Below are 15,123 nucleotides of genomic sequence, written 5' to 3'. Positions count from 1 at the left end.
ATGATTCACTAACACTGACACTTTTTATACAAAATCCCTTTTGCAAGGGCATATTCAATTGAGTAGGCTAAAGAGAACTTATTGCAATATAATGCTTGAAACTGTATACACAATACCTGTGCACATTGTAATAAAGAGGCCTTGAAAAACTGTCTTTGTCTATGAACTACTACCGCCCTTTGTAAATTAAAGCTCTCTCATGACCCCTGGGCTACCTTCCTGTGGCACACAGTGCCACAGACATGACGGGGAAAGTCAGTACCAAACCTGGCTTAAGATGAGTTTTGTACATTTGTTACTATACAGTCAGGAAAAAAAAAGGAGATACAATTTGTATCAACAAAAGGTCATTTCTGGTTATTTGAGGCATTGCTCCCAGCAGCTTTGGTTCAGACACATTTTATGAAAAGGGAATGACAATTGTTCTTTAGGAAATAAGAACTACATATTCTGCCTTAAAAAAAGATGTCCTGCACTGGGAGGCGCATATGATTTTGTGAGCACTACACATGAATGTGTTCAAGATGAACTGCGGCTGACAAGATTAATCTTGTGCTTCCCGGTAAATTGTGCAGGTAGCAGAGACGTGATGCCGTTGATGATTTTGGGAGGAAGGGGAACTAAGTGGCACAGAGTCAGCAGAGTTCCCTAAGATTGTCAAATACCCTGATTTACACAATAGGACAGATTTAGAAGATCCAAGACGTTGAAACAATGAAATGGTGTGTGTGTGGAATAGCAAGCACTTGAGTGGGAACTGCTACTGTCTATGGACCTACATGACAGTACTTTTACACCTCAGTAAAAATGCTGGGGCAGGGGAAGATCAGAGGGTAGGACATAAATGTGAAGCTGTGGTGGACGGAAGAGAGACATTGGGTGAGGTGCACTTTTGATCAGGACAGAGACAGAAAGCCAGAAAGCAGCATGCAAGCCATTATCAAACTACCAGAAACAACCCTGACTACAGCCTCACATTCGGAGTGTTTCAGAGTAAGAAACATTTATAGGCAGTGTCACACCTTCTCATGAAGAAACGAAAGGCCAAAGCCGGGCCTTCTCAACTTTCATGAAAAAACGATCATAGAAATTAGCAAGTGCCAGCTCAGGACATAGTGAGCCGGTCACGGTTCAAAATGCTGAACTATACAATGGATTCAAAAAGGGGGTTCATTTAGTGCAGCTTTAAAAAAACAAAAAAAAATGCCTTTTCTAGAGGCATTTAATTACAAAGGTTCCCACCCTGAGCAAGTTACTAGTTGTGCAAATGATGCCATTCAACCCCAAGTCCTGCCTTCTTTAGTAATGCATTTAAGAATTATCTAAGGGCAAGTTCACGCTCTTGGAGTGTGTATTTGAAGTGCATAACTAAGCCAGCTATTAGAAAAGATGTAGCATCCCCTTGTGGGAGCTACCTTTCCCTATCTAGAAAATCCCCTGGTTTTGTTTCCTAAAGAAATTTTGCTCCACTGCTAATTGACTTCATTGCCCAGAGACTGGCCAGCAGGAGAGAGAGGATTGCATGGCTGTGCACTGTCCTCCATGACATTTCATCCTGTGATGTTGAATACTGCATAGATCAGAGGTCCAAAGCTCATCCGTGAGGCCCACCTTGAGTGCAGCTTTGGTGTTCACCGTGGAATGCCGCATGAGTTTGGCCATCTCTCTGGTAGTGAATTCCTTGGTGCTGGTCAAACTCGTCCATGCCTGTGTAGCACATATCTACAATGCTTGGGAATTGAGCTTATTATCCATCAGCAACTCTGCAGAAAAAAGGCTGCAATCTGATCCCTAATTGGTTGAGGTGAAGAGACTTAAAAGCTAAGAACTGTCAATAAATGTCGACAAGTAGAAAAGTGCAAAGGAAATAGAGCTAGTTTGCTCTGGTGTTTAAGAAAGCAATGCTCAAATACTGGTATGTGATTTCACTTTCAAAACTAGTTGAAACTAGGAAATGTGGCATAAAATCATCAAGTCAGATTTGTGATCTATTTAGCTGTAGACTAAGGTCTGTGTAGAGTCTATCTTATCATCATCACTGTGTAAAAAGTTACATAGAAGTACACGCACATCTCAAACTAAATACATCTCAAACTAAATACACTCATACATGCAGTCTAATTCCTAGCAATAGGTTTGAAATATAACTCTAGAAGCTTCACTGTGACCCTATAGCTTGGTTAATAAAGATAGTAAATGGTTAGATATCCATGCAATAAAATATGCATTTGCTTTGAAATACCTCTAAATATTCCCATTAAAAATTCCAAAAGATTAATTCCACATATTACCTGATCCCAAGGTTCTCTAAATTAGATAGATATATGATCAACACTTTGTAATATAAAACATGTAATTATGACAAGGTTTAGAATGGAATCCCTTGGGGTTCCTTGCATTTAGCTCCCCGCCAGGGTTTTGTCCTTCATGATCTGCCTGGTGCAGTGCAGAAGGGCATGAGCCTTGGAGTCACAGGACTTGGGTTGAGTCCTGACTTGGTCCTGATTTGCTAGCAGTATGACCTTGGCAAATCGCTTAATCTCACTGAGCTTCAGTTTCCTTGTCTTGAAAACAAGGTATTAGTACAACTTACCTCACAGGGTTGTTATGTGCTTCAAAGACATAAACATTCTGTAACTCATAAAGCACAACACACAATTATTAGTTACTGTTATGATAGTATTAGTGCACTGTTTGCATTAATATTCATATTTGTATATAAAGAAACAGGTCTTATGTCACATCAACGTGCAGCCCTAAGCTTAGAAACAATCAAGGCTGCCAGCTGCTGCGCATCTGCTGTGTGGGGATTCTTCTCCATCACTGAGAGAACGATGTTGGAAGGGAAAATATTGCAGAGGTTCTTGTAGGTCTGATACTGGTGTTCTGGGATCATATGCTCCCTGGAATCATTGCACATTCCAACCCAAGGATTCCTCCAAAGCTGCTCCATCTTTTCAGGCACGCTGCGTACCATGACTGGCTCATAGCATGGCTGCATGAGGCTGTTGCTCAGAGGATAGGAGTGGTAGCCATAGGAATCGGCTGCACAAGGCAGCGGATCCCAGCTGGCGTGTTGTTCCCGGCACAGAGGAGGTCGTCTTTGCCTCATGGGGTTGCTCTCATAGAGGCGGGAGTCAGAAATGCTGTCCATCCGAGTCATTACCAGAGCACGTCCTGACTGGGGCGTAGCTCCAGGATGGATATTAGGAGGCATGGGGTAGTCTCCAGGACAGCTGGAGCGTGCTCCAGCTGCTGGGTGCTGGGCATGCAGCACTAAGTGGGGGACTGACTGCTTGTGGGAGGCTTGCTTAGAATCCTCTGGGCCATAACTCTGTACTCGCGTTAAGGCTTCATGGTAACCATGAGGAAAAGGCTGAAGACGGTTTTGAGATGCTGAGCGATGCAGCTTCAGGTTGCCTTCAGGATGGGCATCAGCTACAGCCAAGTACAGGTTGTTGTAAGAGGAATAGCTGTCGTTCCTGGTATGGCTCATATGGCTGTCAGGACAGAGGCTGGGATTCCTGGCATACACCCCCCGGTCTGCCTCAGCCATGTAGTACTCTCGGTTATGCATGCTGTTGATGTTCATTTTGGAGAAGTCGCCTAACATTGAATAGTAGCCGTGGTCCCCCAAGGACTCAAACTTTGGATATTGCTCAGCATAGCTAATAGGGGTCCCATGGCTGTTGGTAACGAGGATGGGAGGGTACTGCATGCTGGCCATGTGCTCCAATGAGGATTTCTGGTGGGGGAAATGAGAGGATCCTGGCACTGGGCTGCTGGCTGAACGGGTGTTGAGTGCACCCACTGCATGGCTTTTGGGAGGTGGAATCGTGGGGACACTGAGGGCAGTCACAAGTGAGGGGACAGAGCTGGCCTCAGGCTTACGGGAAATGGACACCCATTCCTCAGGCTCCATAGCCACGGACCGGATACTGGGATCTGACTGGCGCTTCGGGGCCACACGCTTGACTTCTGAAGTTATCTCACCTTTGGCATTTGACAGCCCCGCACCACACTTGGCCAGGGTACCTTCGCTCATGGTTTTCACTGTGGACAGTTTGGCACTGATGCGGAGCTCGTCTGCCACTGAACGCTGGGGCTGGTTGGCCCGCTCTGGATGGTAGTATTTGCACTTGTGGCCATATGTGCATTTTTTACCTGAAAGAATAATGCCTTGGGGTTAGACCTCTCTCATAGCGGTGCAACTCTGTTTGCTAGAAACTGTTGTAACATTCTGGTCACTCATGTTAGAGTTTCACTGTTTGTGGTTAAAGCCAAAAAGTAACTTTCCATAAAGATGGGAGTCACACAACAAGGAAGCCATCGTGCACTGTGAGGGGAGAGAGAAGAAGGAAGCTGGGGAGGAAACTGTAGTGTGAATGCTAGGAGCTAAGCAGTTGAAGAGCCTTCGTTTGCCTGTAATTCACAACTTTGCCTGGCTGTGACCTGCACACTGAGGTGGCGGAGAGCAGCAGCGGGCATCACAGGGCCGTGCAAAGAGCACAGGCTTGGAGGCCAGGCAGACCTAGGTGTCAATTCCAGCTGTCACTCACTAGCCGTGTGACCTTGGAAAGTGACTTTACTCATTGAGCCTCATTTTCCTCTTCTTTAAACAAAGGTTTGCAATTACACCTATATTATAGGGCCTTTGTGAAGATGAAATGAAGACAATGAACATGAAAATACTCTATGATTTCAATAAATTTCAGTGAGAACAAAAACTAAGACATCCCACAAACAAATGACCCCAAAGAGCAAACATCCAAACTTGTCTCAGACCAGGCGGCCTACGTTGCACTGTTGGGCTTGCAAACTTTGTAACCGAGGGACTTGGGTAAGACCATGAAAGTACTGTATAAAATTGCATTTTTAAAAACTTACAAATGAAAATTCTTTTATAATGAAAATTCATTTGTAAATGAAAAGAAGCTTTAGAAGCAAACTGGAAAGTACAGATCCAAAGAAAAGGGTATTTGTTAGTTGACGGGGGGTGCAATCATGTGCCTGACTGACATGTGTTTCTTGGGGCCAAACCCAGTTTGGCGTTGCACTTTCTGCTTCTGTAGGCCCTGCGGGGTTCTGCACTTTGCTGGGGGCAGGGACACAGGCAGCTGGAGTGCATGCGTCATTTTAACAAGTGACAAGTAATCTTCTCTTCAATTCTAGTTACCTTTTTCTCATGCAGCTTCTAGGATGTTTCCTTAAATGCCTAAATGCAACTACATGAAGACAGGCTTTAACTCACAGAGGGTGAAAAAGGCAGAATTCTCCACTAGAAAGGGAAACCTTGAAGAGAAAAGCATTCAGAGTCCTTATGTTTCCCTTAGTACAGAACTCAGTTTTGTACATAGGTACTCACCATAGGGACATGGCTGCTTCTTGTGCTCGGGAACAACAGGTCTCTTTCTTAAGAAATTTTCAAGGCTTGGCCCATGGCGTCCCAAAGGATCATCTGGAGGCATAAATCTGAAAGCAAGCAAGCAAGAGGTAAATGTCTTCCCCTCTGTTCCCACTAGCCCTTATCAGAAGTTCAGACCTTTGCCCTGGCTGGTGTGGCTCAGTGGATTGAGCGCGGTCCTGTGAACCAAAGGGTCACTGGTTCAATTCCCAGTCAGGGTACATGCCTGGGTTGTGGGCCAGGTCCCCAGCAGGAGGCTCGTGAGAGGCAGCCACACAATGGTGTTTCATCACCTCTCGCCTATGCTATTGTCACAGCCTTATCATTGCCCTTCCTGCCTCAAGTCTATCTTTTGCTAAGGCAGCAATTCTTTTCTATATTACCACTCGATCACAAAAAAAAGGATGATTTTTTTCCTGTGCATAATTCTTTCACAGACTATCTATATGTTCCAGCCATACTGGCATGCTCACTGGCTTCCCAACATGCAACTCACTTTCATGCCTTTATAGCTTCATTCACAATGTTCCCTTTGCCTGTAATGCCCAGCTGCCCCCTTTCCTCTATCTGTCAACTTCATCTCAAATGTCATCTCCTCCGTGAGGCCTGTTCCTATCATTTCACACAGACAAAGCAGTTTTAAAAATTGTAACCATAGCAATTATCACAACACATTATGGTTGTCTCTTCCAAAGGGAAACTCTTGTTTCTGATCCAGCATTTTATCCCCATGGCAGCCAGCTCGATGCACAGTACCCAGTAAGCATTCAGCAAATGTTTATTGCCATGACATAAAATCTCTTCCTAGGGGTAACTTGGATTTAGGCTATTCAGAGTCTACTGGAAAGAAACGTACTTGTCATTCACGAAAGAATACATCAGCAATCGTTCTTCTATAAACTTCTTCCATTCCGGTTTTTCAACTTGAAGGTCTCGATAGTTATCATTGGATACAATGATGCCGTCGGAATCAAAAGCCAGCTTGACTATGAACCGGTCATCGTAGCAGACAACTCTCCGGCCTTGGACCCTTCGGGATGGTGTGAAGACAAGAATCTTTTCCTTCTCCAGTTTTCGTAGGATATCTTGATCTGTCAAAATATGGATTATATGCTCCAGAGTACAATTTATCTTTGGAAATGAACACTATCCCCATGTAATGACTACATAAGTTGGTACTAGATGAACACATTATTTTCCCATAGGGAAAGGTGACTTCAGTTTTCTTTTTGATAACATGAGGGAGCTGGATTCAATAATGACTAAGTTTTAAACCTACCATGAAGCGTAAGAAATAACACTGATATTCTAGAATTCTTCATGCTTATTTTCCTCTTTGCCTGAAGCACCAGCTTTTGGTTGCTGAAGAAAATAGAGCAATATGCTGAAGGTGTGGCTGTCGCAAGGAGATTAAAGCATCACTCCTAGGGACTTGGGAGTTTGGTGTTTTTTTTGCCTTTTGCCTAGCACACAAGTGGCAAACACAAGTGGCAAACACAAGTGGCAAACACAAGTGGCAAACACAAGGGCTACGGGCCAAGTCCAACCCTCCACCTTGTTTTATACAGCCCGGCACCTTGTTTCTACCTGGCTGCCACCAAGCTGTCGCTTAACTGTTAAGGAATAGTTGCATTTATACAGTCCTAAAGTTATATTCAGTCCTTTGAAGCCAACTGCAAGGCTGATGTGGCCCCCAGTGAAAATGAGTTTGACACCCATGGCCTAGAGGAAGGCCACAGCTAAGGGAAAACATCAAGCTGGACCATGTCAGTCCCAACCCTCCTTCCTTTTGGCCTCTTAATCACTGAGGAGACAAAGGCTGTGCTCAAGCGGGGCCAGGATCTACTCTCAGACTCCTGCTCCATGACACAGCTGCAACAGCCATGCACTGGACTTTCTCATTTGCCACATCAGGGCAACGGCTGATACTCAGAGGACTGGGGTCTATATGTTCTCAAATGTTGAAAAGAGCTAGCTTCAACCCTGGCTCGTGTGGCTCGGTCGATTAAGTGCCAGCCTGAGAACCAAAGGTTCACCAGTTCAATTCCCAGTCAGGGCCCATGTCTGGGTTGCAGGGGCACTCTAGAAGCACCCACACATCGATGTTTCCCTCTCTTTCTCCCTCCCTTCCTCTCTCTCTAAAACTAAATAAATAAAATCTTTTAAAAAAGAGCTAGCTTCACATACTGTTGTTAGTGAATGTAGCGACCCTACTGCTGTTAGGGCTGCATATGATTTTTGTAGACCTGAGGCACTTTTGCCTTCACAGGCCCCTTCTTCCACAAAGAAATATTAAAAATTATACTTTAAAACTGCATTAGTATAGAGACAAATAATCTAGCCAGAGACGTTATTATACATTCATTGTTATTATATTCAACTTCTCCTCCTGGGATTCCTATGTCTCATGGATAAATTGGCTCTGACTAACATGGGACTTTTCTTTCTATTCTATTCCCTAATTTGCAAAGCCTGCAGTCACTTTTCTGGTACAGACTGAGATTAGTTTTTTACCACAGTTTCTTCAGTGTTTTGGGAAACAGTCGTGTTCATCACCAGATTCATTCCCCTTTAGTCTGAAGTCTCGGGTAAAACAGAAAAGCACACTTTTTGCAACCGTGTGCTTTCTTCTTTGCTGAATTGAAGTTGTCTCTATTGAACTGTTGTATCCCACAACAGAATGATGGTTTTAACTGGAAAAGTATGCTTAAAATACACTTAATAAAATGCACTTTAAGCATACTTAAGAAACTTAGAAAAATAATTATCTAAATTGGGACCATCAACCTCTCCCCAAACGATCTTGCTAGCTCTGCTTCTGGATGAGAAACAAAAAAGTCTTATGTAAAATCATACCTGTAATGGGTGTATCAGGTCGAGATTGCTCCTTTCTCCATGCAGGCACAAATACAGTAATATCTTTATGGCCTTTATCGAGAAACCAGTCCACAGCAAGCTGTATCCCTCTGCAGGAGAACTCTTCTTTATTCCCATGGCTTTCAAAAGACAGAGAGGGAGAGGAGAGGACTGATAAGAGGTAGCAAAGAAATACTCTAAACAGGCTTTTCCTTAGTAGCAAGATATTAACAGACGTTTTCTTTCTTGATAATGCCAAAAATGTAAATACTTTTTAAAAGAGAAAATCTAATTCTTTTTTATTCAATCATTACAAATATTGCCGTTATTATTATACCTTCATTCAGGGTCACAGATGATTGAAAACAACTCCCAATTTATACTGATAGGTTATTTCCTATCACTACTTCCATTTTTTCCTTTCTGTTTCTACTATCACTTTCTTTGCAGAGTCTCAGATATTTTCAACAGATAAGAAAGAAGAGATGTCACCAGAGGTTTAAATAAACTTTATATGGAGGGTTAGTTACAGATGAGCCTTAAGTACATATAATAAGTTTAAAAAAGAACAATCACGCCCTGGCTGGTGTAGCTCAGTGGATTGAGCACGGGCCTGCGAACCACACGATCGCGGTTTGATTCCCAGTCAGGGCACATGCCTGGGTTGCAGGCCAGTTCCCAGCAGAGGACTCACGAGAGGCAACCATACATTGATATTTCTCTCCTTCCCTTCCCCTCTAAAGATAAATAAATAAAATATTTTATTTTTTGTTTTTTAAATAAAATATTTTTTAAAACAGAACAATGACAATAAAGAAGACACACACATAAAAACTGACTGAAAATAGTTATCACATTTAATTAAATATAATACACCAACTAAAATCACATTATTGAAAATTTTAAGATGTCAAAAATGTTTACAATACTAAAAGAGAAAAGAAAGGGTGCATACTAGTACATATAATTTAATCTCAATTTTGTAGGAAAACAGTCTACATATAAACCCATAATATACTAGAAAAAAGACACATCAAAACATTAATAAAATTGTTATTCTGTGTGAGAGGGTTATAAGCAATTTATTTTCTTTCTTTAATTCCAAAATTCCTTCAAAAAACTAAGTATTCCTTTCATAATTAGGACATGATGTACAAAAAGAAGACATTCTATCACAATTATTTGTAGAATAAACACTGTAAAAACTTAATTCATTTGATTGGAAATTGGAAGAAGGAAGATTAACAGATGAATTGGGAAAAGATGTATTTATTGTTATCACTCAAAAAGCTCACAAAAAGCTGTCCTAGTCTGACTGTGAAAATCTGATCACTTCGCATCAAACCTAGTGCTCTGACATATTACATAAACCACACTAAGCCACAGTAAATTTTAACAGCTTGGATGGTAAAACAAATTGGCTTACATGTAGCAATTCCATTGCAATCACTGGATACTACCTGTCAAACAAGACTGATTGGAAGGAAAGACAATGTGAAGGAGGCTTTCTCTTTAGATTCCTCACTTTCTCACTGATAGTCACTCAACTACAAGAGAAATTAGCTCCAGTTATATTGTTCCCTTTGGGTAAATTCCTACCTAATCTCAGGGACCCCATTAATACATGTACTGCAAGACTTCCCACAGTCTTATCACTCGAGGTACATGACAAAAATTTATTAAATGCCCTTGTTAACATTTACAAACATGTTCAGCATGTTTAAAGGTCTCCAGTGCATACCATAAAGCAATTATACCACTCTACTAAAAGTCGAAGCACTTAAGAAAAAAGAAATGAAAATATATTTAACTGCCAACAGACTACAATGTAGCCTTAGAGACAGAGCTACCACTGACTGCTTCTGAAAAGGTGAACCTAGGTAAATTGGACAGGTCCACAGTCCTTAAAGGGTTCATATGGGATTAACACAGCATGAAGCTGGCTTTTTGGAGAAGATGTCCAGCTGTGCTTTTTCCCCACAGCTATAATATTGGTAATTATAAGAATAACCTGAACTCTGGAAATCATCAGAATTTCTATTAGAGAAGAAATCTGGAGAAATAGGATGGGATTTCATTTCATTGGGCTCTATGGTATTCTAAAGTGTGTTGTTACAAAAACAGTCAAAAACTAGGAATAAATACAAGAGTAACATTTGCTATTGGATGCATCAACTTTATATTTTATATTACCAAATTATTTCTTTAAAACTAGCTTTCATTGTTATAAAAGTAATATATACTTATGGCAGAAGATGTGGAAAATGTATAAAATATTTTTTTAAAAAGCCTTGCAGAATCTGTTTTACAATTACCCAGAGACAAGCACTTCTCGGTATTTTGATGCATCTGTATTCTGATATCAATTTTTTAGCATACCAGGAATTATCATGTTAAGGAAAATGTAAAATACCTACAGCATTCCATTGATAACATATTAAAACCATGCTATGGAAGTGTTCCATGAAGTATATCAAGTGCCCAAGAGGAATCAGAATTCACTTTCTGCCCTGGCTGGCATAGCTCAGTGGATTGAGCATCAGCCTGCAAACCAAAGGGTCCCAGTTCGTTCCCAGTCAGGCCACGTGCCTGGGTTGCACTGTGGGCCAGGTCCCCAGTAGGGGGCGCACGAGAAGCAACCACACATTGATGCTTCTCTTCCTCTTTCTCCTTCCCTCCTCCTCTCTAAAAATAAATAAATAAATACAATCTTTATAAAAATTATCTTTAAAGAAAAAAAGAATTCACTTTGAACACTTATTGAGGTGGTAATGAAGTCCTACATAAGGACTCAATATGCAAAGTATAGTGCTCAATAAATGTTTAAGGAAGGAATACATCTTAAAAGTGAAAAGTAGGACTTCCGCCAAGATGGAGGCATAGGTGGAAACACTGTGCCTTCTCCCACAACCAAGTTTGAATACAACAAAGGTTTAGTAAACAAAGACGCAGCCAAAGAACAGAAAACTGAACTATACAGAAGTCCGACACCAAGGAACCGTTCAAGCCAGACCAGTAAGAGGGGCGGAGCCAGCAGCGGAGCAGGGTCAGGCAGGAAAGATCCCCCGACCCAGGCACACCGGTGGCCGGAGTAGCAGCGGGTGGCAGCACAGACCCAGTGAGGGTACGGGGCAGGCTGACAGTGGTCACACATTCACGCCAGAGGAGTGAGCAGTGAGACGGACCGCGCAGGCCCCAGCAGCAAACCCAGTGACTGCGCAAAGTGGTGGACTGACCTCGGTCGCACATTCGAGTGCAGTGGGACGGACACGCGGCCCAGCGGCTGGAGGCGGCAGACCGGACCGCCATTGCTTTCCTTTGACCCCACCCCTACATACAGCGTCACAACCCAGCCACTGAGTTGCCCCGCCCTGGTGAACACCTAGGGCTTCTCATTCATAACAGGCAAGCACAGACCAAAACATTATGGCTCAAGAAGAACTCAAAGCCCCAGAGCCAATAACTCTAAGTGAAAAAGAAATAGCGAACCTCTCAGACACACAGTTCAAAATACTGGTGATCAGGATGCTCACAGAACTGGTTGATTTTAGTCACAAATTAGAGGAACATATGAAGGCTAAACCAATTGAAATGAAGGGAAATGCACAGGAAACCAACAGTGATGGAAAGGAAACTGGGACTCAAATCAAGGGAGTGGACCAGAAGGAAGAACAAAACATCCAACCAGAAAAGAATGAAGAAACAAGAATTCAAAAAAATGAGGAAAGGCTTAGGAACCTCCAGGACATCTTTAAACATTCCAACGTCTGAATTATAGGGGTACCCGAAGGGGAAAAGAAACAGCCACGAGTGGAAAACTTATTTGAACAAATCATAAAGGAGAACTTCCTCGGTCTGGCAAAGGAAATAGACTTCCAGGAAATCCAGGAAGCTCAGGGAGTCCCAAAGAAGGTGGATCCAAGCAGGAACACACCAAGGCACATCATCATTACATTAGCCAAGATGAAAATGAAGGAGAGAATCCTAGAAGCAGCAAGAGATAAGGGGACAGTCACCTACAAAGGAGTACCCATCAGACTGTCAGCTAATTTCTCAAAAGAGACTTTACAGGCAAGAAGGGGCTGGAAAGAAGTATTCCAGTCATAAAATCCAAAGACCTACAGCCAAGATTGCTTTATCCAGCAAAGCTTTCATTTAGAATGGAAGGGCAGAAAAAGTACTTCTCAGATGAGGTCAAATTCAAGGAGTTCATCATCACCAAGCCCTTATTATATGAAATGTTAAAGGGACTTATCTAAGAGAAAGTTGAAAAATATGAACAGTGAAAGGACAGCCAACTCACAGTTATTAACAACCACACCTAAAACAAAAGCAAACCAAGAGGACAGCTAGATTGGGAGCGGAACCATAGAAATGAAGAACACATGGAGGGTTAGCAACAGGGGAGTGGGAGGAGGAGAAGGGGGGAGAAGGTACAGAAAACAGCAGAGACAGTAGGTAGAAAATGGGGGAGGGCAAGAATAGTAGGGGAAATATAGAATCTAAAGAACTTGAGACACATGGACATAAATTAAAGGGGGGATGGTGGGGGGTGTGCAGGGTGGAGGGGGATGAAGGGGGGAATAGAACAGCTGTAATGGTATAATCAATAAAATATATTTTTTAAAAAGTGAAAAGTAAAGTCATGCTTGCCAGGATGACGTGTTTTAGTGAAAACTCACAAAGAGGCTTGTCGCAATTTTAAAAACCTAGGACCTGTAAAGCCCATCTAAAAAGCAGTGAAGAGCCTATAGGACCCACAAGTCACAGAGTATCTTGGTGACATTACAGCTCCCTCTGTCCCAATAACCAGCTTAGATACATATCACGATCCAGGTTTCAAACCAAATTCTGCCTAGTAGATGGGTCACTGGCTTCTCCCTCTGAGCTTTTTCAAAACTAGGGTTCAAATATTTGGGCTTCTCCCAGACTTAACAAACAATATGGCAGCATTTGCATTTGGAAGCCTTTATTTCCTTGCAATGGATTTTTCTTCCCAAAGGAGACAGGTCCTTTAGTGTCTTAGCATACATTAGTATGTGAATCACAGGCACGTCAATGCTGCAACTATTAAACACATGCTGCCAATGACAAAGAATTATAATATCAATGCAGGCTCATCACCCAACATGCTGAGGATGAACAGATGTTATTACATAGTCTGTGTGAGAAGTGCCCATCACGATAAATTTATCGCTAACTAATGGGAAAAACAAACCGAATTTAGAGTAATGGCACTAACAAATTCATAAGCTGACTGTGGCACTGAATTTTGACCATGTAAAATGTGACTGCAGAATAATGGACTCATCAGTGGCTTACCTAGTCAAATAAGGGAAGAGATGTTAACAAGAACAAAGCTGGCAATTAAAGCAAAATGATGTGATCCACCACACACTCTTTTAATATGCTCCTAAAAATAAGGTTCAGTGTTATTATTATTATTTTTGCTTCCTTTAAATTGTGTAAGATGTCTTTTTTAAAAAAATATTTCATTTATTTATTTTCAGACAGAGGGGAAGGGAAGGAGAGAGGGAGAGAAACATCAATGTGTGGTTGCCTTTCATGCGTCCCCCACCGGGAACTGGCCTGCAACCCAGCCATGTACCCTGACTGGGAACCGAACCGCCATCATGTGGTTTGCAGGCCTGTGCTCCATCCACTGAGCCACACCAGCCAGGGCTAAATTGTGTAAGATGTCTTTAACTTAGTAAAGCAACTCCTGCAAAAGACAACAGTTCATCTTCCCATCAGTATGACAGTTTGCTACTGGTGTAGACTAGATATGTTGAAACTAATTACCTTGGTAATTAATTCTCTATTATTCCTTTCAAAGCAAAAGAACCACATAGCATACTTCCTAACTATCAACGCTTGAATAGAATTCCAGAGACAAGGAAGACTTTATATCACCATCTCAATGTCCTCAAAGAAGTTCTGAGTTCTTCTCATCCCCACCTCTAAAGCAAAAAACCCTACATCCAGTCTAGGTGTTCTGGGCTGTCTGATCTGATAAGAGATTGAGTGTGGAAGATCCCACACTACTTCCTCTCAAGAATCACTCCAGTGTATGCCTATTAGGAGGGGAGCAGAGTTACCTTTGGCCCTTTGAACAAAGAAATCGCCCTCTGCTTTCTAGTGGCTCACTGCATCATTACTATTTTGTACACAGCTCATTTAAATTCCTTGTTACTATGCTTCCAGTCTTCCTTCATTAAAACAGGGACGATGTCTAGCCTGCTCTACCCACCTTGCCTTGATGCTGTCACGATTTAAAAGATTTGAAAAAGGAAATCTGTAAATGTATTATCTTCTCCTAGGAAGAATGCCAAGTATTCTTTTTTATTTTTTATTGATTTGAGAGAGAAAGAGCCACTGATTTCTTGTTCCATTTATTTATGCATTCACTGGTTGATTCCTGCATATGCCCTGACCAAGCCCAAGCCCAAACCTTGGTGTATTGTGATGATGTTCTAACCACCTGGCCAGGGCCAAAGTATTCTCAATATCACTAATAGCCACACAGTGTTGCATGAGATGGTTGAAGGGGCATTGGCATCAGGTTCAGGTTTTGATCAAAGCTTTGTCATTTATTACTTGTGGGACATTAGGCAGTTACTCAACCTCTCTGAACCTGAGTCCATTCATACGGGGCTTTTAGTGAGGATTATATTACCTATGCTAAAGGACCTGGCAAAGAATATATACTTAAAAATGTTCGTTGAAGTTCATTCATTTGAAGCCAGAGACTTAAGTTTAAATGCTTGCTTTGCTACTTACTAGCTATAGCAAGTCAAGTGAAAGAAGTCCTTTAACTTTGCTGAGCTCTAGTTTTGTCATCTGTAAAGTTGCTGTGAGGATGA

The 15,123-nt window shown here is 42.0% G+C and overlaps 1 protein-coding gene across 4 annotated transcripts in view; it reads right to left on the bottom strand.

Annotated features, from left to right (window-relative positions):
* Positions 1-1,637: 1,637 nt before the first annotated feature.
* The window catches only part of ZC3H12B (zinc finger CCCH-type containing 12B), a 92,360-nt gene continuing 78,874 nt past the window's right edge, over positions 1,638-15,123 (bottom strand). For all 4 annotated transcript variants that reach the window (XM_037045981.1, XM_037045983.1, XM_037045980.1 and 1 more), the window contains exons 7-10: positions 8,261-8,400; positions 6,261-6,495; positions 5,366-5,472; positions 1,638-4,164 (exon numbers count right to left, since the gene is read on the bottom strand). In XM_037045981.1, coding sequence (XP_036901876.1) covers positions 2,744-4,164; positions 5,366-5,472; positions 6,261-6,495; positions 8,261-8,400 — 1,903 coding nt within the window. In that variant the 3' untranslated portion in view covers positions 1,638-2,743. The remainder of the gene's footprint in view (positions 4,165-5,365; positions 5,473-6,260; positions 6,496-8,260; positions 8,401-15,123) is intronic.

The sequence above is a fragment of the Sturnira hondurensis genome, unplaced genomic scaffold (assembly GCF_014824575.4).
Source record: "Sturnira hondurensis isolate 20B ecotype Veracruz unplaced genomic scaffold, ASM1482457v3 Scaffold0004711, whole genome shotgun sequence".
In the NCBI taxonomy this organism is placed as follows: domain Eukaryota; kingdom Metazoa; phylum Chordata; class Mammalia; order Chiroptera; family Phyllostomidae; genus Sturnira; species Sturnira hondurensis.
The sequence above is the reverse complement of the archived record's forward strand: the minus strand, read 5'-3'. Positions and strand labels throughout refer to the sequence as shown.